At 36.7% G+C, this 24638-nt stretch overlaps 2 protein-coding genes across 4 annotated transcripts in view; one reads left to right on the top strand and one right to left on the bottom strand.

Moving 5' to 3' along the window:
- The window catches only part of ITGB3BP (integrin subunit beta 3 binding protein), a 74736-nt gene extending 61840 nt beyond the window's left edge, over nt 1-12896 (bottom strand). Inside the window, exon 1 of one of the 3 annotated variants that reach the window (XM_080800653.1) lies at nt 12768-12896. In XM_080800653.1, the coding sequence (XP_080656779.1) occupies nt 12768-12772 (5 nt within the window). In that variant the 5' untranslated portion in view covers nt 12773-12896. The remainder of the gene's footprint in view (nt 1-12767) is intronic. The other 2 variants (XM_080800655.1, XM_080800654.1) reach the window with 2 other exon arrangements.
- A 257-nt stretch (nt 12897-13153) lies between these two features.
- The window catches only part of EFCAB7 (EF-hand calcium binding domain 7), a 46534-nt gene continuing 35049 nt past the window's right edge, over nt 13154-24638 (top strand). The window contains exons 1-6 of the mRNA XM_080800650.1: nt 13154-13274; nt 15486-15673; nt 19562-19773; nt 20617-20703; nt 21254-21449; nt 21882-22003. Coding sequence (XP_080656776.1) covers nt 15487-15673; nt 19562-19773; nt 20617-20703; nt 21254-21449; nt 21882-22003 — 804 coding nt within the window. The 5' untranslated portion in view covers nt 13154-13274; nt 15486. The remainder of the gene's footprint in view (nt 13275-15485; nt 15674-19561; nt 19774-20616; nt 20704-21253; nt 21450-21881; nt 22004-24638) is intronic.

Genomic DNA, 24638 nt, shown 5'->3' with positions numbered 1-24638 from the left:
TTGTGTCTCTGTACTGTGTATGGGCAATTCCTTCAGATCTGTCTTCCAGTTGTTTAATTCTTTCTTTAATTATATCTAATTTACTGTTTAATCCACCCATAGGCGTTGTTGTCATTGTTTTAAACAATTTGATGAGTTTTGGAGGTAATTTAATTTTTACTTAATTTTAAACCTAAAAAAAAATTTTAGGAGTAAGAGTTCTTATCTTTTACCTAGACTTATCACTTGTTTACATTTTGTCCTATTTTTCATTCTCTTTTTCTCTCTTGCTCTAGTTCTTTCTTGACTTACTGTGGGTTATGCCCTGATAAAACCATCTAAGTTGAAAATATCTCAAGTTGAAGGTGCAATTAATACACCAAACCTACAAAATTTCATAGCCTAGACTAGCCTATCTCACAACATGCTCACAACACACTTATCAGCCTATAGTTGGGCACAATCATCTAACACAAAGTCTATTTTACAATAAAGTACTGAATATCTCATGTAATTTACTGAATTCTATACCAAAAGTAAAAAAACAGAATGGTTATATGGGTATAGAATGGCTTTAAGTTTTCAGTTTTTCACTCTAGAAACTGGGTGGGGCTGATTGAGAGCTGTGGCTCAGTGCCACTGCCTAGTACCACAAAAGACTATCGTATTACATATCAGTAGCCAGGAAAAAAAATCACAGATTTTTTAAATGTACATATAAAGGTACACAGAGCTAGAACAGAAAATACACATCCATCTCTCTGTATATAGGCATAGTTAAAAAATCTGTGATTTCATATTGATACTTCCAGTGCCAAGCCAACATATTTTAAATTCCTCTATCCAACAATGAAAACCTAGCTCCTATTACGTGCAAAACACTAATCATTTGCTCAAGCCTAGAATACACAGAAACCAGTTTCAGAAGTGCTAATGCAGACCCTTGTCCAAAGCAAATCTATTTACTAAGATTCAGGTATTTGCATAATATTGTTAACTGTAAAATGTAAAAAAAGTCATTCTATCAGGTGTTAAGCAGTATTTCAATATAGTTTTAATCTGTATTTCCCTGATGACTAACAAAATGCTTCCTTGCCATTTATATAACTTTTTTTTATTAAGTATTGGCTCAAATTTTTGAACTATTATTTCAATGAGTTTTACTGTTTACTTAAGTTACTGTTTTACTGTTGAGTTATAAGAATTCTTTATATTTATTTTAAATGTTAATTGTTTAAAATATATCTTATATTTTCTCCTACTCAGTGCTTGACAATTCATTTAAAAAAAATTTTTTTAAAGTAATCTCTATATCTAATGTGGGGCTCAAAGTCAAAACCCAGAGATCAAGAGAGGTGCATGTTCTACAGACAGAGCCAGCCAGGTGCCCTAACAAATCATTTTAAAAAGTTTTATTTTTACTTTAATTCCAGTAACCATATAGTGTTATATTAATTTCAGGTGTACAATATAGTGATTCAACAATTCTAGACATGATTCAGGGCTCTTGAAGATAAGCCTACTTTTATTTTTATTTATTTATTTTTAAAAGATTTTATTTATTTCACACAGAGAGAGAGATCACAAATAGGCAGAGAGGCAGGCAGAGAGAGAGGGGGAAGCCAGCTCTCTGCTCAGCTCCCTGCTGAGCAGAGAGCCCAACGTGGGGCTCAATCCCAGGACCCTGAGATCAGGACATGCGCCAAAGGCAGAGGTTTAACCCACTGAGCCACTGAGGTGCCACAGATGAGCATACTTCTAATCCCTTTCACCTATTTCCACCCAGCTCCCCTCTGGTAACCATCTGTTTGGTCTCTACAGTTAAGAGTCTGTTTTTTGGTTTGGCTCTCTTCCTTTCTAACCCTTTGTTTCTTAATTCCACATATGAGTGAAATCATATGGTATTTGTCTTTCTCTGACTGACTTATTTCTCCTAGCATTATTCTCTCTGGCTCTAACCACATTGTTGCAAATGGCAAGATTTCATTCTTTTTCTGGCTGACTAATATTCCATATATGTATATTCCATATACATACATGGAATATTAGTAACCATTAATATATAATTAACCATTATTATATAAATAACCATTATTATATAAATAACCATTATTAACCATAAGTAACCATTAACCATAAGTAACCATTAATATATAATAACCACATATATACATATACGTATATGTATATATGTATATGTACATACACATATATGTATATATACATATATGTGTATATATATATGGTTATTTGGCTATTGTAAATAATGCTGCAATAAACAAACACAGGGGAGCATATATCCTTTTGAATTAGTGTTTTTGTATTCTTTGGGTAAATGCCTAGTAGTGCGATAACTATGATCACAGGGTATTCTATTTTTAATTTTTTGCGGAACCTACATACTGTTTTCCAGAGTGGCTGCACCAGTTTGCATTCCCACCAACAGTGCACAAGGGTTCCTTTTCCTCCCCGTCCTTGTCAACACTTGTTTGCGTTTTTTTATTTTAGCCATACTGATAGGTGTGAGATGGTATCTCACTATAGTTTTTATTTCATTTCCTTGATAATGAGTGATACTGAGCACCTTTTCATGTGTCTGTTGGTCATCTGCATGTTTTCTTTGAAAAAATATCTGTTGTCTTCTGCCCATTTTTTAATTGGATTATTTGGGGGGTTTTGGTGTTGCATTGTATAAATTTTTATATATGTCAGGTATGTCATTTGCAAATATCCTCTCCCATTCATTAGGGTGTCTTTTAGTTTTGTGGACTGTTTTCTTTGTTGTGCAGAAGCTTTTAATTGTGATGTAGTCCCAATAGTTTATTTTTGCTTTTGCTTCCCTTGTCATAGGAGATAGGTCTTAAAAAAATGTTGCTACAGCCAGTTGCAAAGAAATTATTGCCTGTGCTCTCTTCTAGGATTTTTATGGTTTCAGGTTTCACATTTAGGTCCTTAGTCCCTTTTGAGTTTATTTTCATGTATGGTGTAAGTGGTCTAGTTTCATTCTTTTGCATATAGCTGTCTAGCTTTCTCAACACCATTTGTTGAAGAGACTATTTCCTATTGCATATTCTTGCCTCCTTTGTTGAAGATTTATTGACCATATAATCATGGGTTTGTTTCTGGGCTTTCTGTTCCATTGATCTATGTGTCTATTTTTGTGTCAGTACCATACTGTTTTGATTATGACAGCCTTGTAGTATAACTTGAAATCTGAAATTGTAATACCTCCAGCTTTCAACAATTCATTTTCTTTTTTCTTTTTTTTTTTTTAAAGATTTTATTTATTTATTTGACAGGCAGAGATCACAAGTAGGCAGAGAGGCAGGCAGATAGAGAGAGAGGTGGAAGCAGGCTCCCTGCTGAGCAGAGAGCCCAATGCGGGGCTCGATCCCAAGACCCTGAGATCATGACCTGAGCTGAAAGCAGAGGCTTTAACCCACTGAGCTACCCAGGTGCCCCGACAATTCATTTTCTTAATTGTGTCCTTTGATGACCGTAAGTTCAAAATTTAGATGAAGTCTTAATCTATCATTTTTTCTTTTAGGTTACTGATTTTGTATCTTGCCTGAAATTTTACCTACCCCATGTTGTAACAATAGTCTCAAAAACTTCCTTCAGAAACTTTACCTTTACATATAGGAGTATGCTATATTTCAAATCAGTTTTTGTATATGGTATAAGATAGAAGTCGAGGGTATTTCATTTATATTTCTGTATGGTGTCCCAGAACCATTTGGACTTTTCTTTCCCCACTGAATTGCTTTGGCGCTTCTGTGGGTCTATTTCTGGACTTCGGATTCTCTTCCGTTTTATCTATTTGTCCTTATGCCCAAACCACATTGAATTCAGAACCACTATAGTAAGTCTAGTTAGCATATGTACTCTAACTTCATTCTTTTCAAGATTAATTACTCATAAGTCCTTTGCCTTTTCATAAAAATTTTGAAATCAGTTTTTCTATTTCTATAAAATGTTTGCTGGGACGGACAGGAAATGCACTGAATCTAAAGATCAACTGGGGAGAACTAGTAATTTAACATTATCGAGACTTCGAGTCCATAAACATGCCCCTATTTAGATTTTTTTCTCTAAGCAACATGTTCTAATCTTCAATGTAGAAATCTTAAGTGTCTTCTAGATAAACTTCTTTTAAGTAGTTTTAAAATGTGATTGTATATGGAAGCATTTAAGCTTCATTTCCAGGTGTTTCTTGCTAAAATGTAGAAATAGAATTGATTTTTGTATATTGACTATATGACGTGTATCTTTGTTAAATAGCTATAATAACTATTTTACAAATTCCTTAGTATTTTCCATGTTCATGATAGTATCACCAGCAATTCATCAATTTTACTTTTTCCTTTCCAACATTTACACACTTCCTTTCTTTTTAGTGCTTTGTTAAATAGAAGTGAGGGGGGGGCGCCTGGGTGGCTCGGTGGGTTGAAGCCTCTGCCTTCAGCTCAGGTCATGATCCCAGGGTCCTGGGATCGAGCCCCGCATCTGGCTCTCTGCTCAGCGGGGGGCCTGCTTCCTCCTCTCTCTGCCTCTTTGCCTACTTGTGATCTCTGTCAAATAAATAAATAAAATCTTTTAAAAATAATAATAATAAATAAATAAATAAATAAAAGTGGTGGGAGGGCACATCTTGCCTTATTCCTAATCTTAGAGTAAGTGTTTAATGCTGGGTATGATATGTGTATGCTTTTCATAGGAATTTTCTACTTCTTAAGTGTTTTTAGAATTAGAATTTAGAATTAGAATTTTCTACTTCTAGTGTGTTGAGTTTTTATTTTAGCATGAATGAGTGTGCTCTTTATACAACTATTAATACGATCTCCTTTATTCTCTTTTTGAAAATGTTAATTGATTTTAAAATAACAGAACAATTTGCATCCTTGGGATAAGTCCCAATTGGACATAATGCATTGTCCCCTTTATATGTCGAATTAGATTTACTAATCTTTTTATTTTTTAAAGATTTTTATTTATTTGCACCTGGGTGGCTGAGTGGGTTAAGCCTCTGCCTTTGGTTCAGGTCATGATCCCAGGGTCCTGGGATTGAGGTCCACATCCAGCTCTCTGCTCAGCAGGGAGTCTGCTTCCCCCTTTCTCTCTCTGCCTGCCTCTTTGCCTACTTGTGATCTCTCTCTCTCTCTCTGTCAAATAAATGAAAAATCTTAAAATTTTTTTTATTTATTTGAGAGGGAAAGAAAGAGCACCTACGTGAGAATGTAAGGGCGGTGGAGGGAGAAGCAGAATCCAGGCTCAGCAGGGAGCCCAACAAGGGGCTCAATCCCAGGATGCTGGGATCATGATCTGAGCAGAAGGCAGATGCTTAACTGACTGAGCTACCCTGGCGCCCCTAGGTTTGCTAATCTTTTGCTAAGGATTTTTGATTCCATGTTCATGAAATATATTGGTCAGTAATATTTTAATAATTCTTTTACCATATTTTGGTATCAGGTTAGGTACTATCAGTGTTATGAAGATTAAATGAGTTGGAATATATATATTTTAAATATACATATATTATATATATGTTGTATATAAATTATAAAATTATATATAAACATATAACTTAAAATGTGTATGTATGTAAAATCTATGTATAGATTTTAAATCTAGTCTGATATTCTCTACTTTTTCATTGGAGTCTTTACTTCACTTAACGTTACTATTTTGGAACCAGGCTGTTGCTGCTGAAACTGTGCTGTCTAGGAATTCTTCTTTTTTGCTCTAAAAAGAAAATCTTTTAAGAAATGGAATCCCTAAAAAACAAACAAACAAAACAAAACAAAAAAAAAGAAATGGAATTCCTGTCATCAAAATGATTTAAGGGTACCCCACCTCTTCCCAACCCCTCTGTGACCCCAGCTGGTTTTAGGTTTAAAAACTGTGGTCCTTCCTTAAATGAAATGACTTACCAAAAGTAATTTAGAACTTCAATGGCCATTATGGGAAACTTTCTCTTTCTCCAAACTTAACTTTTCTCAAAACTGAATTGGATAGCTACAGCTCTAAAAACTGTCAAAACTGAATGGGATGCCTATTTTGATTAGTATTTTGAAGCTTCCAAAAGTTATTGGGAAACTAAAATTGCCTCTGTGCAAAATACAATTTCTAGGCTAACTGAAGTAAACAAAGAAAGAAAGAAAGAAAGAAAGAAGGGTTTCTGAAGCCTTTTTTTGGCCTTCCCCATCTTCTTTGTCTCAGGGCATGTGGCAGATGTTCTGTGCTCCGGCTCTACCTCTGGTGCCATTTTTCTCGGCACCATCACCACCCCCCCATTGTCTCCCATGCTAATCCTTTCACCAAACTTCCCTTTTCCTTCAAATCTCTCCCCCACTCCCTACTTTCCTGAACCTATTAACATCTACCCCTTTAAAGTTAAGTCTTCTGAGGATCTTAATAAACCTCACATTTCTTATACTCTCTGAACTAAGGCCAAATTACAAGCCATAAAGTTTCCTAAAGTGACTGGGGACATCAGTGGGTTTGCTGAAAAATTCAACATCTAGAAGACCAGAATTTTCTTAGAAGACAGTTTGGTGTTGAGTGTAATAGTTACGTACGTGTTTGTCAGGCTTTTGTGTGTAAGCCTGAATTTTGTTCCAATTAGCAAGCTTAGGAAAAGCTACTATAATTGCTTGGTGGAGATTTCCAGCAATTGTTCTAGCATCTTGCCAAAGATTGGTGTCTGTTTCTCCAGATCCCTTCTAGGACGTCCCCACTGTGCTAGTTTCATCCAGTGTTTGGCCTGGTCCCCACAAAAGCATGAAGACTAACTCACAGAAATCTGAGAAACTAGGTTGGTAAGTTTAAATAACTTGGTCACCCTTTAGATGTTGAATCTACCCAGGTAGCATTTACCTCTATGTTTATTAATGGACTAAACTAGAATCTTTCTCTTTTAAAGGGATGAGGATAGAAGGGGAAATCATGTCCCCTCCATATTGAGTTAACCTGACAAACCAGCTCACCCACACGCTAGATGAGTACTTTAAAACAAAGACATCTAAAATTTTCAATTTTCAACTCTAGTAAATGAAAGCCCTTAAACAAAACAACCCTCCTCCCCACTAGTTTCTACTATTATTGCAAAGGCCCAGGACACTGGAAAGAAGATTGTTAACAAACTTAAGTGTTGAAGGTGCCTTCAGCCCTTTAAGCCAGACTTTCCAATGTTCTTCTAATTCCCAATGGGGCTCCAAGGAACTAATAGGGGCTCTTCCCAATCCTCCCTCTTAATCAGCTTGGAGAAACCACTCTCCAGATTGAGAATTAATCTCTCCATCCTTATTGACACTGGAGCTACACTCTCAATGCTTAACCCTACTGCTATAAAGCACCCCCTGCCTCAAGATACTAAAGCAGTTCAAAGTTGGGGGGGGTGTTACTGAATAAACCTTAACAAGTTCTTGCCTCTTAACCTATTCCCTTCTGTTTAGGTGATTTAGAGCTACAGACCCTTTCTCCTTAGTTCCTCTGGCCCTATTCATTTATTGGGCTGAGACTTCTTGGAAAAATATTATGATGGAATTTCTTTCTTCCAAAGGGGGAATTTAAGTCTAAAATTTGATAGTAGTAACCAAAATAGCCAACCAAGCAAATTAAATGACCCTTGACATCTTTTATTTGATCCCTCTGATGGCACTATAGCTGAGTCTGGGGATAATGATCAGTTGTCCCTCTTGGACCAGCTACCATCCTTTTTATGGACAAAGTCTTCAACTGGTGTTGGTAGAATCTACAGTGCACCTCCCATCAAGATTCAAACAGATCTCAAAACCTCTCCCCAGAACTAATCAATATCTTATAAAGAGTTTTTCAAGGCATCAAGTCCATAATATAAGATTACAAGACTCAGTGCCTTATTATCCCTTGCACTGGTCCCTGCAATTCCCCTATTTTCCTGTGAGAAAACCCAATGTCCAAGGATAGAGGTCTAAGACCTCTGCACAATAAGTAACGCTGTTATCCCTTGGCACCCTATGTTCCTAACCCCCACATACTACTGATATCTATTCCCACTAAAAGCAAACTTTTTACTATAATTGATCTTCGCGGTGCATTTTTAGTATTCTAGTTGATAAAGATACTTTTGCTTTCACTTGGGAAGAATGATAATACACCTGGATAGTAATGTTCCATGGTTACACAGAGTCCTTACTTTTCACAAACCTTAAAACTGGATGACATAAACTTTTCTGTAGGTTCTGCTTTGTTGCAATACACAGATGATTGCTTCTCTGCTGCCCTTCTCAAACCTCTTCACAGGACGACAGCATCTACCTGTTAAAACTTTGGGTCTTAAAAGGACATAAAGTCTCCACAGAAAAACTATAGTTTGGTCAAACCCCGGTTTGATACTTAAGGACAAGTGACCTTGAAATAAAGACAACATTTAGATCCAGGATTTATGGCAACCTGAACTTCCCTAAAACCAAAACCAAAGCACTAATTACAATGTTTTCTTGGACCAGTTGGCTGCCATTGAAATTGATTTCAAACTTCTCTTATGACTCAAACTCTATATGCTTTACCAAAAAATAACAAACTTGACCCTATTATTTGGAAAGATTGGGAAGACAAGCTTTTGGGACTTTAAAGATTGGGAAGATAAGCTTTTTGGGACTTTTAAAGAAAAGCCTTAAATAAAGCCCCCTGCCTTCAGATGTCCTAATTATCAACTTCCCTTTTTTCCTCTTTGCATATGAGAGGGAAGGGAATACCCTTAGAGTACTCACCCCAAAACGGGAGACCTTCATTAACTCATAGGGTATTATAGATAACAAATAGACCATGTAGCACAAGAATATCCACCTTGCCTCTGCCTTTTTGGATAAAGCCACTGAAGAAATAGTCAGGGAATGCCATCTTTGTGCCCCAAGCACAAGAAGCCCTTCTTAATTCTCATTACACTCAACACTTTTTAGTCATTTTTTTTTTAAAGATTTTATTTATTGATTTGACAGAGAGACACAGCGAGAGAGGGAACACAAGCAGAGAGAGTGGGAGAGGGAGAAGCAGGCTTCCTGCTGAATGGGGCTTGATCCCAGGACTCTGGGATCATGACTTGAGCTGAAGACAAACACTTAACAACTGAGCCACCTACGTGCCCCCTTTTTAGTCATTTCACCTGTGAAATCCTGTAACTGCTCCTCATATAATTCTTTCTCACTAGAGTGACTTTAATCTGGTTATTCTCCTCTCCTACACTGACAAGACCCCTCATGACTGCTGAATGCTGACAGATCACCTTCTGACTCCCTGTAACAATTTACAGGAAACTCCTCTAATCAATACAGATTTTACATGATTTGCTGATGGTTCTCATTTAAAGGATGAAAATGGTAAGTATTGTGCCGGCTATGTTACTGAAACTCCTTTGAAGTCATTGAGGTAGCACCTTTACCTCTGGCTACTTCGGCCCAACAGTCTGAGTTATACACTCTTACTCAAGCTTGTACCTTAGCCAACAGTAGAACAACAAACATTTATACCAATAGCCAGTATGCCTTTAGGGTAGTTCAAGACTGACATGTTATGGAAACACTGAGGTTTCCTTACCTCCAATGGGGATAAAATTAAAAATGGTTCCTATGTCTACAACTTATTAGATGCCATACTTTTGCTGCCTGCTCTGGTTGTTAAGGTCCCAAGCATTCTAAACAACTTCCTGGATGCCAAAGGAAACCACCTTGCTGATACTTCTGCCAAAAATGCTGCTGTCAAGGAAACCAATGGCCAAACCTCTGTCATGTTCCAAAGGGATATTCCCCCAAATGATAATTTTGAAAAACTGACCAGAGACATCCAACAATTGGTCCCAGAACAGGAAAAAATATTAGAAATCTAATAATTGTTCATTTCATTAAAAGGAAAAAACTGACTTGGACCAATTAACAATCTGGCCCTACCAGAAATCCTAAAATTCCCCACTATTTACCCCTGTACATGCATTAAACCATTGGTCTACTAACAAAATGATAGTATTCATGAACCAATATTGGTGAGGAAGTATTAATGAGGTCACAAAAAGTGCCCACCTCACTTGTCCCACCTGCCCAAAACACAATGCAGGGAACCTGCCTGCACAGCTCTCCAACACTTTAAATTACCTCAAGGACCATTCAGTTTTCACAAATGAATTTTATTAAGCTTTCCCATCTAATGGATTAAATATGCTTTGGTTATGGTTTGTATGTTTCCTCACTGGACTAAAGTTTTTCTTAGTAGACTGGCCATTGCCTCTTCTGTGGCCAAAATTCTATTAGAAAAAAATTATCCCCACATGGGGAGCCTCTCTTGAACTTCAGTGATTAGGGAACCCGTTTTATCGGTTAGGTGCTTTAACAAGTCTTTGCTGTTTGGATAGTTTTACAACACTTTTATTGTGCATACCATCATCAATCCTCAGGGTTGGTTGAACACACTAATGGCACTATTAAGACTCAACTCCACAAATATCTTGGCCTAAAGCATTGCCTTTGTTCTTTCTAAGTATCAGACCCACTCCCTTGGGAACTCATAGACTTTGAGACAGTCACAGGACATCCAATGCACTTGGCTCCTGATTCCTTTGACCCACAGTTGATAAAAGGAGATTATATTTCAATATTATAAAGGCCTAATTGCTTCTATCAAAACTAACTATGCCTTGTTAGAGTAATCTTTCCCAGTGCACTCTCAGGAGACAAAACTTTAAGTACCTCCTCTTGCAACTTGGGAGATTTCAGCTATTGAAAAAAACAAAACAAAACAAAAACAAACAAACAAACAAATGCCTCCAGAAAGACTCTCTTCAACCTAGTTGGAAAGCCCCCTATCAGGGACTGTCAGCCAACCCTTTTGTGCCAAACCTCAAGGAATGGACTCTTGGATTCACGTGACACATTCAAAGAAAGCATCAAACCCTGACTGGATCTGCACACCAACTGATCACAAAGATTTCCTGGAATTGAGGCCAACAATACCTGATAACACAGATTTCCCAAGCTGTCTGGACCAGGCCAGTTAGAAGGTTCGGGATTCACAGAAGTCTCTCTTTTTCATCTGGAATATTAGCTAACTCTGGATTCTAATCCAAACGTCATGGTTTCTGAATTTTCAACTTTACCGTATTATTAACAACACATTTGGTTCCAAAAGTTCTTCTGAGATAACAATACTTTTTAAAAAGGCCTTTGAAGTTTTACTGTTTTGCAAAAAGTTCACCAGCTATTGCTTCATGTTTATGTAAGGGCCTACTTAGCCAGAGGGAGCCATTTTGTGTTTAGGCAGGGAACTTAGATTGACCCTGCCCCTCCCAGAGGAACTTACCTGCAAAGCCCAGATACAAGGGCGGATCAGGCCATATGGAGACATCCAATCAGTGGGGCACGCATATATCTACTAGGGTAAATTGAAATTCAATTGGCCACCCGTGTGTGACCTAGCATGACTGTGCAGTTCTGTGTGTTGCTGACCTAGCATGACTGTGCAGTTTTCTTTGTGTATTGCAATCTCATTGGCCACCTGTGCATAGCCAGGCTCAACCACCTCTATAAAAGTTAGTCTGTGAGGCTGGGAGGGGTCGCCTCTTTGTAAGAGACGGCCCTGACCGGTCAGTTTGATTCTCGATGCTTGGCATGGAAATAAAGCTTTGCTTGACCTTCACTTTGTATCAGTCTTGTTCCTTTGATTACGGACCCAACAGTTTATACCTACACTGTATCTTCTCAAACGCACAAGATAATTCTTTCAGTGTGCTCTTGCAGTAATCATCATTCTGCTTTCATGACCCCTTAAAGTAGGGACTTAGAGGAGGCATGCATACATGACATGGGTTTGCTTCAGCAGGGGGAAATTTTCTTCCCTAAGTTGGAATAAGTGCCAATATTTTAAGTTGGCTACTTTCAGATCTAGGATCCTGATTTAGAACCATCACACAATTTGGAATTGGGATGTTATTTTCCATTATGTACTTGCTGCCTGTCAAATCTTTGTAAAAACGATGTATTCAGTAAGACGATTTCCAAAGCTTACAGTCTTGATAATATGGACCATAGAGGGGAAAATGCCTGAGAGTTCTCCCTGCTACTCCTGGTTACTCAAATTTGGCCTTAATAGGTTTCCAATTTGTACAATTTCCCTCCAAAGTGGGACATAACACCCAGGAGAGATCCTTCCTGGCACTGAGGGACAAGAGGTCACTGAATTAAGAAGAACCTGACTCTTAATCAGCAATGCTTTTGGAGAAAGATCTTGACCAAATGGAGGAAATGTGAAAAATAATAAAGGGGAAGTCTCGTTAAAGTGGAGTAGGGAGGATAGAAGGGGAGGCTAAAAGGGGATCTCATACCACTGAACGTCAATTATAGCAAGAACTGTCAATTACACACCCCAACAGAAGAGTTTCCACAGGGAAGAACCCTTAATTACAAGTCGCAATACGGAAAGACGTACACTGCACCTCCTACAAAATACAGACCACCCCTGCAACTCGGGCAAGGAGAAACCGTCAACTTGAACCTGTCCTCCCACGTACTTTGGGTCAAAATGACCCCTCCCAACTTCTTCCTTCTTCTCCGTAAAATAACTCCTTGCCTTTGCTGGACTTTACCTATGGTTTAGCCATAGCTTGCACGCAGCGAACTGAAATGCTTTGTTATTCCCTAGTAAACCCATTTTTGCTAGTAAAGGAACAGGCTTTTTATTTTTAAGGACAACATAATATCTACTCTTCTTGCTCACAAAGGGCCCCAAGAAACAGCAATGGGGTGGGGAGGGCGGATACCTACGGCATTTCGACATTCAGGAAAGCACCACCGCGAGTTAAAAGGAACCGAGCCCCTTCTTCCTAAGCAGAGACCCTTCGGAGGGAAACGCCGGAGTCTGAAAAGCGCGGGCCTGCGGGCACCAGACGCGGTGTCACACGCAAGGTGGCCCGCTGGAAACACCCTCCCCCCTCCGAGGGATCCGAGTGTATGGGGGAAAGGGGAGGAGAGTCTAATTAAGGACCTAGGACCTCATCCACCCTGCCAGTGCACCACAGGACCCTCTCCGCTCTGGTCATTCCAGACCCCGACAGACGAGCGGCACGGCCGTCTCTGTCCTCTCCTGATTCACCTCCCTAGATTTCTACCCGGACTGTTTGGGGAGGTGCTCTGAATCTTATTTCCGGTGGGGGAGAGGCGCAGTTGCCATGGTAATTAAAGGAAAGGCCGAGGTCGGTGGGGCCGCGGTGAGAGGATCAGGAATCCGCGGAGAGAATTGGCGGCGCTTCCTCGCGAGCGAGCTGCGATTAGGTAGCAAACAGATCGCTGTCTCTGTCTCTGCGCCGCGTCCTGCCTCGCTGTCCGGCTTCCTTTTCTCTCACCTGCTTTTTTTACTTCTCTGTCACACCAACGCTGGGCTCGTGTGTACCTCAAGTGTATATAAAACCGCAGCCGTGTCCTAGAGAAACCCCAAAACAGAGAGAGCTTGCCCGAGGTCGGCTGTGAACGGATTCCACCGTGCAGGGCCGGGGACTGGGCGGCTCTGTTTTCACTTGGCCCTTTAGAGAGGCCTTAGGTGCTTGTTAAAAACAGTTTATTTTTCTTGCTATCGTGTGGCGGGTTATTTACGGAGCCGTTTGCTGCCCTGGGCTCTCTAGGCCCCTGTCTTGGTCTCGGGCTGGAGTTTACAGTGAAGGCGGTTTCCAAGCCGGAGGGGTACGGTGATAGAGATTTGTTGAAGCTTCCGTTTAGTTTCTCGTCACAAGGGAAAGAGTAGAATTCTGGAACATTTCTGCTGTGGGATTTCCACGTGAGGGAGTCACCTTATTTGGAAAAAGCGTATTCGAGGACGATCCAAAAGAAAAAAAAAATTAAAAAAACAAAACAAAACAAACCAACCCTTAAATTTAAAAATGGCTTACTGCGAAATGAACATTCATTCTTCCTTTCTTATCAGAACAGTTTCCGCACGCCCCCCAACCCACATTCGTAAGGAAATGCGTGCACGCATATGTGTTTAAAACTGATGCTTAATTATAGTGGTATCAATTTGCAGTAACCAGACTGTGACACCGCATCCCTATGGGGTCCTTCTAAATCTGGTGTAATATGAAAGTGTCAGGCAGGCAGTCTGTGTATTATAAATAGGGTACTTCATCCATGATAAGCGATTATTATCTTTCTTTCCCAAGTGTAAAAGACCTATATAATTCAAGAAGGTGCAAGTGATTTAGGCCTCCTGAGTAAGAATCCAATGAGTCCTGAAGGGGACCCTACCTGTGTCGTCTTATTGTTGAACTTGAAATATTCAATTTATTAGGTTGGAATGTATTTTTAGAAGTCAAAGCTGGGTAAAATGATGTTGGAAGCGGTTAGACCACTTAGTGCCTCAGAGTAACTGTTGTACAAGAATCCTTCATTCACATTAATAAAGAAGAAATTTATCAAAACGTACTACCTCTTGTTACTGCTAGCTGGGTGACATCTCTGTCCCTCAATTTCCTTATCTGTAAAAGGGTCAAGAAGTACCTGACCGCTGTAATAAGGATAAATTAAGATATATGATTTAAGGCTTATGAGCCGAGGTGCTGTATAACCCCACAACATTATTAGTAAGGAGTGCAGTAAAATCTCACAATAATGCTGTAAATGGGATCCAAAAAATTCAGTCATTCAAAAGGTTGGCCTGCATTACTGAGTTGTTGGTGAAGTGACCTTTTGCTCCTGCTGAGAGGATGGATGCCAACTGCTGATCACATTACATCCAAAGTCTCATTATTGTGGAGTTTCACTCTTTCAGAGTTTATTTAGCATTTATTATGTGCAAGGCACTGTTCTGTATTTTTCACATGTATTATCATATTTAATCCTCTTGACAACCTTACGAAAACTTAACTTACTGTCCTTTTTTAAAAGATTTTATTTATTTGAGAGAGAGAGCATGAGAGATAGAGTGAGCACAAGTGGGGGGAAGGTCAGAGGGAGAAGCCGACTCCCCCACTGAGCAGGGAAGCTGATGTGGGACTCTATCCCAGGACCCTGGGATCATGACCTGAGCAGCAGGAGACCACTAACCAACTGAGCCACCCAGGTGCCCCAACTTACTGTCCTCTAAGAGTATTGTTGTGTGCTTTTCCTTTGCTTTATGATACTTATTTTGTTTTTTTTTTAAAGATTTTATTTATTTGACAGTACTTATTTTGTTTTTATATTACAGCTTTGCTTTGGCTTTATCCTTTTGGCTTCTCATACACACACACACACACATATATATGTATGTTGCATCTCATATATAGTTTATTACTAAATATACACGTATATTTATATATATGTATGTACTGCCAAAAGCTTATTCTAATTTAGCATATAATAATACAACCAGATGGATATTATAGTTGTCTTTTCCCCCCACATACAAAAACTTTAATGCATTGATTCCTCTTCCCCCCATTTGAAAGGCAAGGTGACATTTGCATTTTAGGGGATTAACATTGACTAAAATATAAAATTATTTTCTAATAGAATGGCCATCAGTCCAGGAAGAGATGCAGCTTTCTCCAATCAGAAGTCAGCGCTTTCAGAGAGTCCTCGAACAAAGAAATTTCCTCTAACTGAAGAAGAGCTATTTTATATGAATTGTAGAGCTGCCTACTTAACTGTTTTTAAAAGCAGCTTAGAAAACATTATTTCGAAAGAACAACTTTACTTGGGTAAATTTTTCTTTAAAATTTACATATTTTTCCTTATTTGTTGAAAGTTAATAGATCAGAAAGACAGGAATAAGAATTACTTTGTTGGATCATCCCAGTTTCTTAGGGAAGCTTGAGGAATTTACATTATGCTATTATACCATTTTATATATTTATATATTCTAGTAGCTTCAAAATAAAACATTCAATGTTTATACAAACTAGATTAGTATTTTTAAAGCATCCATCAATTACTTGCTTAAAATATTTTTTTAAAAATTTTTATTTGGTACATTAAGATTTATATAAGATTCTATATATATAAGATTTATATAAGATTTGTAAGAGTCTATAATAATAGAATTTAAAGCACGTGGCATCTGAATCACTAGCCTGAATTTGACCTACACTGGGAAAATGTAAAGAATATATAAAAACAGGTTGAATGATTATAAGTGATTATATATTCACATATGTTCACATATATATAGATATCAATCTATATATATGTGAATATATAATCACAATCACATAGATTGTGATTATATATTCACAAACTGAATACTCATGTCAGTTTCATCAAGGCTAATAACTTCATGAATAGAGAAACTGAGTTATTTTGCCAACTTTAGAAGTTGGGGTTTCCTTAAAGAAAAATTCTGACATATTTTTGCAATAATGTCTTAGGTTTGTATGCAGTAAGATCTCTATTTGGGGAAATCCATATTTGAAATACGAAAATTGAAAAGATTAAATTTACATTTTCTTATAAACTACAATTTTAGTTTTTTCTTTATTCTTATGAAAGTAGTGTGAGGTCATGAATCTCCTGTTTAAAAGTTTAACCTGTCTTTCATTATTATGGCATTTAGTTTGTGAATCTATATTACTATATGAGTAATATAGAAAACATATTACTAGGTGAGTATATGAGTATTACTAAGGTGCTATCAGTTTTAGAGAATTATCTGGATAATTCAGTGTTTCTTCAGTTTATATACACTTTCGGTTTTATGGTGAAATTCTCTTTGTAACATAATAATGATTGAGTTCAGATAATCTAGATTTTTAAAAAGTGGGGTAAATCAGTGATATCTTTCTTACTACTATATCTTTCATCTATATCTTTCTGCCATTTATGCCTATAGCATGTGCTTTGACATTCCATTTCAAGGTTGGACAGGACAGTACCATTATCAAAGTTTTAGATTTCCTTTTTTTCCCAACTTATAAAACGGGTATTATGGATTCATGTCAAAGCTCAAAGTAAACCCTGGCAAAAGATCAGTATTTTCATGTAAACCTTTAAACATTTACAGTTACATGTTTTTACTGTTATTAGACATAATAATGGACTCCAACTAATTCCAAAATTAGAAATTTAGTTACATTAGTAATTACTAAGTTATACCTATTTCTTAGATATGAGAATGTCTGCTTACTGAGTACATGTTTAGGCATAATTTTATTCTGAGAAAGTTGTTTTGTAATTAGTAGTACATTAAAAAACCGTTTTTGTTTTGTTTTTTTACAGGGGGGAGGGACAGAGGGAGAGAGAATCTTAAGCAGGCTTCATGCCTACTGCAGAACCCAGTGTGGGACTTGATCTCACAACCCTGGGGTCGTGACCTGAACCAAAATCAAGACTTGTAGCTTAACTGACTGAGCCATCCAGGTGCCCCCAAAAGCCATTTTGTTATTAAAGACAGCATCAAGTAGATGCTGACCTGCCACTTGTGGGAAAGTTACATACCCATTGTCTCAAAGCTGTACAAAAAATAACATTTTCTTTTCTTTTTTAAGATTATTTATTTTAAAGAGAGAGAGAGAGAGAGAGAGACAGAGCACAAGTAGGGGGAGGGGCAGAAGGAAAGAATCTTTGAGCCTACTCCCCACTGAGTGCAGAGCTGACAAGGGGCTCCATTCCACAACCCATGAGATCATGACCTGAGCTGAAACCAAGAGTCAGACGCTTAACTGACTGAACCACCCAGGCACCCCTCTTTCTTTTTCCTTTCTTTTTTTTCCTTTCCTTTCCCCTTCCTTTCTTCCTTCCTTCCTCTCTCTCCCTCTTTCATTCTTTCTTTCTTTCTTTCTCTCCACCCTTCACTTGGGGCTTGAACTCATGACCCCAGATCAAGAGTTGTATGCTCCACTCACCAAGCTGGCCAGACACCCCAGCATTTTCTTTCACATGGACTTTTGACCTCAAATCACAACTTCATTTAGGTCCTACTTGTATTCTTACCTTTTAAAGGGTGGAGGTTGGCTGGGGATGGAATCCTAAAACACATGTACCTTTTCCCTGATTCTCGTAATAGATGAATTATGGAATTGTTCATTTTTATGCTAGGCAAATACTTATCTTTTGTTCATTCCTAGAGCAGCATGGTAATCAGGGCTTTTGTCTACATCCAAAATAAGCCTTTGGAAGTTAAAAAAAAATTACATTGTCTCCACTGCTACAAATTTCCATAAAGCCTTCCTAGGTGCAAATTCTGTTGCCTCTAGGTGATTGTCTTGTTTCCTTTTCTCTGCCAACGTTTTAGTTATCTAGGTATGCTGCACTGTCATAAGCTGGAGGATGGGAACATTTCTCTTAGTCTGTGGACTTATGTTACTAACCTTAAATCATGACCGTAGCAACTTTACACTTCAGGTGTGGCCTTCCTATTTAGATTAGAAACTTTAGCAACCAAAGAGTTTGAATCTCTGAAAAAAAAAACCACCCTGTATTATGCTTCTACACAGTGAATGTTCAATATAATAGGCTCACAAATATCTGTATTTATCACTCTGCTCTAATTTCTATTTCCTTGAGGATATTTTTAAAAATTATTTTATATATATTAGTCCTTATTCATCATATTGTGGACTATCCATATGATCATTTTTTAGTGCTGATTAACAGTGCCCAGATCTTGTGAAATCTCACCTAAGATAGTTAGAAATCCCTAATACAAGGCTTTCTAGTAGAAGTTGGTAGCAAAATTCAGGACAGTTATACCCTTAATTTTATTAATTCCATCTATAGTGCTTAGGAATCTTATCACTGGTTCATTTTAGATAGTATTAAGTCTTAATATGTAGAGATTTGTTTATGTACAAATTGCCAGTTTACTTCTTTTAAACTGTACAAGATATAATTGTTTAGAACCATTATATTTCAGTGTGTATGACATACACAAATACAAAGCCTTTCTCACATTGTGATTTGTTACCTCACATTAATAAAAGGACATGCCTTTTAAAACAATAACATGTCATGAATAACTGGTTGTAGGAGTATTTTTAAAGATTCTGGTTAAGAAAAGAGTAATTCAACCATTGCATCTCCATAATAGACTTCTCTCAAAGTATGTTGAGATTCTTGAGTTTTAGCAAGGCTATAACTGCAAATAGCTAAATTTTGTGCATGTATTTGACATCTGTGACATGATTAATATTCTTGAAACCCTAATATCTAGCAATGATGAACATTTTAGATATCATGTCTTATTGACAATAATTTTCTCAAATTAATGATTTCCTCATTTCATTAAAGTATTTGTTGGGCCAGAAAAGCAATAATTAATGCTTTTTGTGGTTACTCTTTGGTCCTCAAAACAATTAAATGGATGATTGTTTTTAATCTTTTTTTCCAGGCACTTTTACAAAGTAAATCATGTTATCAGTTAAACCATGTAGGTTGAGAACCAACTGTCAGAACAGAAAAATATTTAATTCTGGCATTAATAGATCAAGAATCTGTAGCTGGTAACATATATATTTTTTCATTTTTGAAAGTCAGGCATACATTGATATCACTAGATTATGAACCCCAAAGGTATGTATGTACTTTTGTATAATATTATAATATAATCAATCCCAAATGTTAATATAACAAATAACACTTGCTTTATTGGACAGCTCTACAGCATGCAGGAAGAAATCCATCCCAAAAGACCATTAATAAGTACTGGACTCCTCAAACTGCCAAACTGAATTTTGATGATTTTTGCATAATTTTAAGGAAGGAGAAACCTACTTCAAAAGCAGAACTACTAAAATCATTTAAGCAGTTAGATGTAAATGACGATGGCTTTATTTTACACACTGACCTTTATAAACTTCTAACAAAGGTAAGCTTTGTGAAATAGTTTTGTAATATGCATTGCTGGCAAAACTATTTGGAATGTAGCTTTGGCTACCAAGGCCACATTAAAAATAATTATTTCGGGCACCTGGGTGGCTCAGTGGGTTAAGCCTCTGCCTTCGGCTCAGGTCATGATCTCAGGGTCCTGGGATCGAGCCCCGCATCGGGCTCTCTGCTCAGCAGGGAGCCTGCCTCCCTCTCTCTCTCTCTGCCTGCTTCTCTGTCTACTTGTGATCTCTCTCTGTCAAATAAATAAAAATAAAATCTTTTAAAAAAATAATAATTATTTCATTGGCAGGTGAAATGGATCACATATATGTTGTTTATTAAGTACTTAAGGATCCTTCTGGATGAAAGGTGCTCTGTAAATAAAACATAAAGTATAAAATTGAACCCATGTTGCAATCCCTTGTGTTCCTTTGCAATTATTTGCTGCCCAGAATGTTTTGTAATTTGGGAATAAATTCATATGTGATAAGTAAAAGAGAAGCAAAGTATAAATGGGATTGGGAATCCGTTCTGATTCTTGGTATATCGTGAGAAATCATTATTACTCTAAATTCAGTGATAATATTATTACTGGTTTGATGATATAGATTGTTGAAATTTAGTAAACTGAAGTTCATACTTCTACAAAATTTAGTAAAATTGTGAAATTTTATTTTATTGTTTCATTCTTGCTCAACATAATACTCATTCTGAGATTTATAATGAAACCAAATAGTCAAACTGACTTATAGAAAAAATTAAAATGAATTTCCACTCTGCCCTTTCCCCCTCATAATAAAGTGATTGTCATGTCTCTTTTAAATAAATCTTGTTTTTTCAGAGAGGTGAGAAGATGACTCGTGAAGAAGTAAATGCCATAATAAGTTTGGCAGATGTAAATGCTGATGGCAAATTTGATTATGTCAAGGTACATAAGATCATGTTAATGTAAATTTGTATACTGTGTAGGAGAAGAATTTTTAAAGGGGCATATCTTTTTAATATTGGCAATGACATACTTAATATGTTGTGTACAAATTACACTTGAAATTTAATCTGAAGAGTATTGTAATCTGATGACTATATTAGAAATAATCAAGGTAAAATACATGCATGTACTCCCAAAACATAGAGACTGTCCTCAGGAATATACCTTTTTTGGGGTGGAAGAATCATAAAAATTATTTAGAACAAACTCAAGTCTACACATGTCTTATAAAAAAATAATAAATCATCTCTCTTTGTGTAACATTTTATTTTCACTCAGAGTATGACCTCCTCATTGAATCATGGCTGCATTTCACTAGGTCACTTGAGGGTGGTCAATCTGATTTCAGCAAAATAAAATGACTTACCTAGTTCAATAGGAAATATATACCATCTATCAGTCTATCTCTTGCCTACTAATGTGCATTTGCCTCCTCCCAAATGTGTGATTGAATGTCTTACCCACAGGACTACTTTTTTATTTCCTATAGTTTTGTAAATTATACATGACAACCATTGAGCAATGTCTCAAAACTACTGTAGAAAAACTGGAGGTTGACAGTAAACTGAAGCGTCAGCAGTTTGGAAGCCACACTGAAGGATCCCCTGAAAGGGACCCATCACCAGTACCAAAACCATCGCCTAGAATCATAAGAAAAATGGATCAGGAAACATTCTCAAATAAAGGTATTTACTTTTGACACTAAGGATTTATTGGTCAAGAATGAAGAGTCATATTCAGATAAATTTTTCTTCTAAGCTTATCAACGATAAAACAAATGAGAAGCCAACTTTTGTTAGGTACTGTTTCTAGACTCTCAGCTGTAAAAATCTATTGAAGTAAAAATTTTATTGTAGAACTTAGCTTGAATATGCTTATTATATTTTGTTAAAACTAAAATTTCAGGGTAAAGAGTGACATACTGAAATATAGAATCTTATTAGTAGCCCATATATTAGGGACCACTAAAGACAGATAAATATGAAACATCTGACTTTATTTCAATAGGAAGAGCAAAGAGAAAGAAATTAATAGACATGCCTTTTATACTACACTGTATTTAGAAATAGACTTAGCATTGATAACTTTTCATTATGTGAGACTATTACTTGTTACAGGTGATACCAGGAGTTCTTTAATGGCAACAACTAGAAAGTTCAAAACATCTGTTTCCTTCACAATTACCATGGGTGCTAATAGTAACCGAAATTCAAAGTTAACTGAGCCAAACTCAATAAAGGTATTATATTTTATATTATTTATTTACTTTTTAAGATTTTATTTATTTATTTGAGAGAGAGCATGAGTGGGGGAGAGGGGCAGAGGGACAACAGACTGCCTGCTGAGCAGGGAGCCCTACACCGTGGGGTTGGATCCCAGGACCCTGAGCTCATGACCTGAGCCGAAGTCAGAAACTTAGCCAACTAAGCCACCCAGGGGCCCCAAAGGTATAGTATCTTAAACTAATAGGTAAGAATTTTTCTGGAAAAAAAAAAAAAATGACATGAAGTGTATATATAACTATTCGACGTCTACAGAGAACCAGTGAAGTTTGTGAAGTAATTTTCTGAGATTTTTCTGTGGATTACGGCATTTCTACCTATAGGCCAGTTTTAGTAATTTTAAAGTAAAAATGATGAATAAGAATATTATTAAAAGGTATTTAGTTTGAAAGAGATGACGTTTTAAGTTTTTGAGCTTGAAGAATTGATTATATATATATACTTTGCCAAGCAAAATATATTAAGCTATATATATATATGTATATAAAACTATATATATCTACTTTGCCAAGCAATTTTTAAATTTTGTTTAACAAATATTTTCCATAGGTATTTCTTATAAATAAATCATTCATTCAATATCAATTCCTGTGAGAGAAAGACAACAAAGTCACTTTGCTAAGTCAATATTTGTCGAGTGTTAATATTGATCTTCTTTCTTTGTTTTCCCTTTTTAGACTCAACCTTTACTAGTTTTCTTTCAACAGAAAATAATAGCTACAGAAAAATAAAACATTAACTGGAAACTGCTAGGATACATTAAAAATGTGTACCTAGAGACCTCTGTAAAAGGGGGAAAAATGGTTATGACCACATACTATAACTGCTGTTAGAAAACTGAACTGATTGTTCTCAAGGGCTACATTTTTGTTTCAAATAACAACTCTGTATTTGTTATTGAACTCTGAAGTCCCTTATATCTTTAAATTGCTAGAGAGTGACATTTGTTCTATATTAAAATTTTAAAACATTATCTCCAAGGAATTTTGTCCAGACTGTTTAGGAATCTCTACACCCTAAGCAATTTGGTGTGCATGTCCAACATGTTCACACACAATATTTAGTGTTCCAGCAATATTATTTTCCACCAATGGAAGCTTCCTGTATTTTTAACTAAATTAAATGCTCATAAAATTAACTTAGTTAAGTAATTGTGGTTTACCTAATTCAAAACTATAAATATAATTTTAACCAATATAGAGAAATATTAATATGGGTTATATTAAAACCATAATAAGACTTTTTCTCAGTGTCATGCTCCTGTTAATGGGGCCCTTACCAATATAATTTCTTTTTGTTTTAACTAATACAATTTCTTAATGTAGCTCAGCTCAAAAAATATTCATTAAGAAGGTGATATATGCCAGCTATTTTGCTTAGTGTAAAATATGGGTATTATATTAAAAAATAAAAAACTTACTTGACTATTAATATTATACCAAGGTAGTACAGCATAGTATTTCATTTATTCACTCATTTATTTAACAAATATTTATTGAGTGGTAACTCTGTGCCAAGCACTGGTTTAGATACTGATTAAGGGCTTTGAATAGAGACAGGCCTATGCTTGAATTTTAGCTTTATCACTTGTAAGTTAGTCAGCAGCTCTTCTGAGTCTCAGTTTCCTTATCTATAAATTGAAAATAATTATATTTAGTGCATTTTTGAAAGATTTAAATAATCTCACATGTATTAAGCGTTTAGCATGGTGCCAGGAACATAGTAATCACTTAGATAATACTGTTAGTAATATTATAGAACTAAGATATGACTGTAGGTATTTATGTGGGAATGACATGATGAAAGTATAGTTTAAGAACTCAAGCTGCTGGAGCACCTGGGTGGCTCAGTAGGTTAACCATCTGCCTTTGACTCAGGTCATGATCCTGGGGTCCTGGGATCAAGCCCAAGGTCAGAGTCTCTGCTTAGCAGGAGAGTCTGCTTCTCCCTTACCCTCTGTCCCTGCTCATGTGCACTCTTTCCCGCTCACTCGCCCTCTCGAATAAGTACATTAAATCTTAAAAAAAAAAAAGAAAGAAAGAAAAAGAACTTATGTTACTGTTGTAGGTTATGTATGGAAACCTCAATTTATGGAGACTATCTGAAAGGCTGATAGAGATATCCAGATATAAAGTGATGACAGGTAGGCCTAGGTTAGTACCTGAAAAAAATAAGGAAAGAACAGATCTAACAGATAACGCCATAGTTAGTCTATAAACCATAGTGATTGTGTAACAAAAGACAACTGATATTTTGCATCTAAGACATCAAGAGCAGGGAATGGTGCTGATGACAAGGAGGAATTAAGTAAAAGATACTAGAAAAATTAATGATTAAAAGCAGATGGCAGGGGCACCTAGGTGTCTCAGTCAGTTAAGCGTCTATCTTCGGCTCAAGTCATGATCTCAGGGTGCTGGGGTCAAGCTCTGAGTCAGGCTGCCTGCTCATCGGGGATTCTGCTTCTCCCTCTCTCTCTGTCTCTGCCCCTGATTTGTGCTCTCTCTCTCAAATAAATAAATAAAATCTTAAAAAAAAAAAAGAAGAAGAAAATGGCATACTGTCAACTTTTAAATTCTGTGGCTTTCATGTAAG

This window comes from Martes martes (assembly GCF_963455335.1).
Source record: "Martes martes genome assembly, chromosome: 4".
NCBI lineage: Eukaryota > Metazoa > Chordata > Mammalia > Carnivora > Mustelidae > Martes > Martes martes.
The sequence above is the reverse complement of the archived record's forward strand: the minus strand, read 5'-3'. Positions and strand labels throughout refer to the sequence as shown.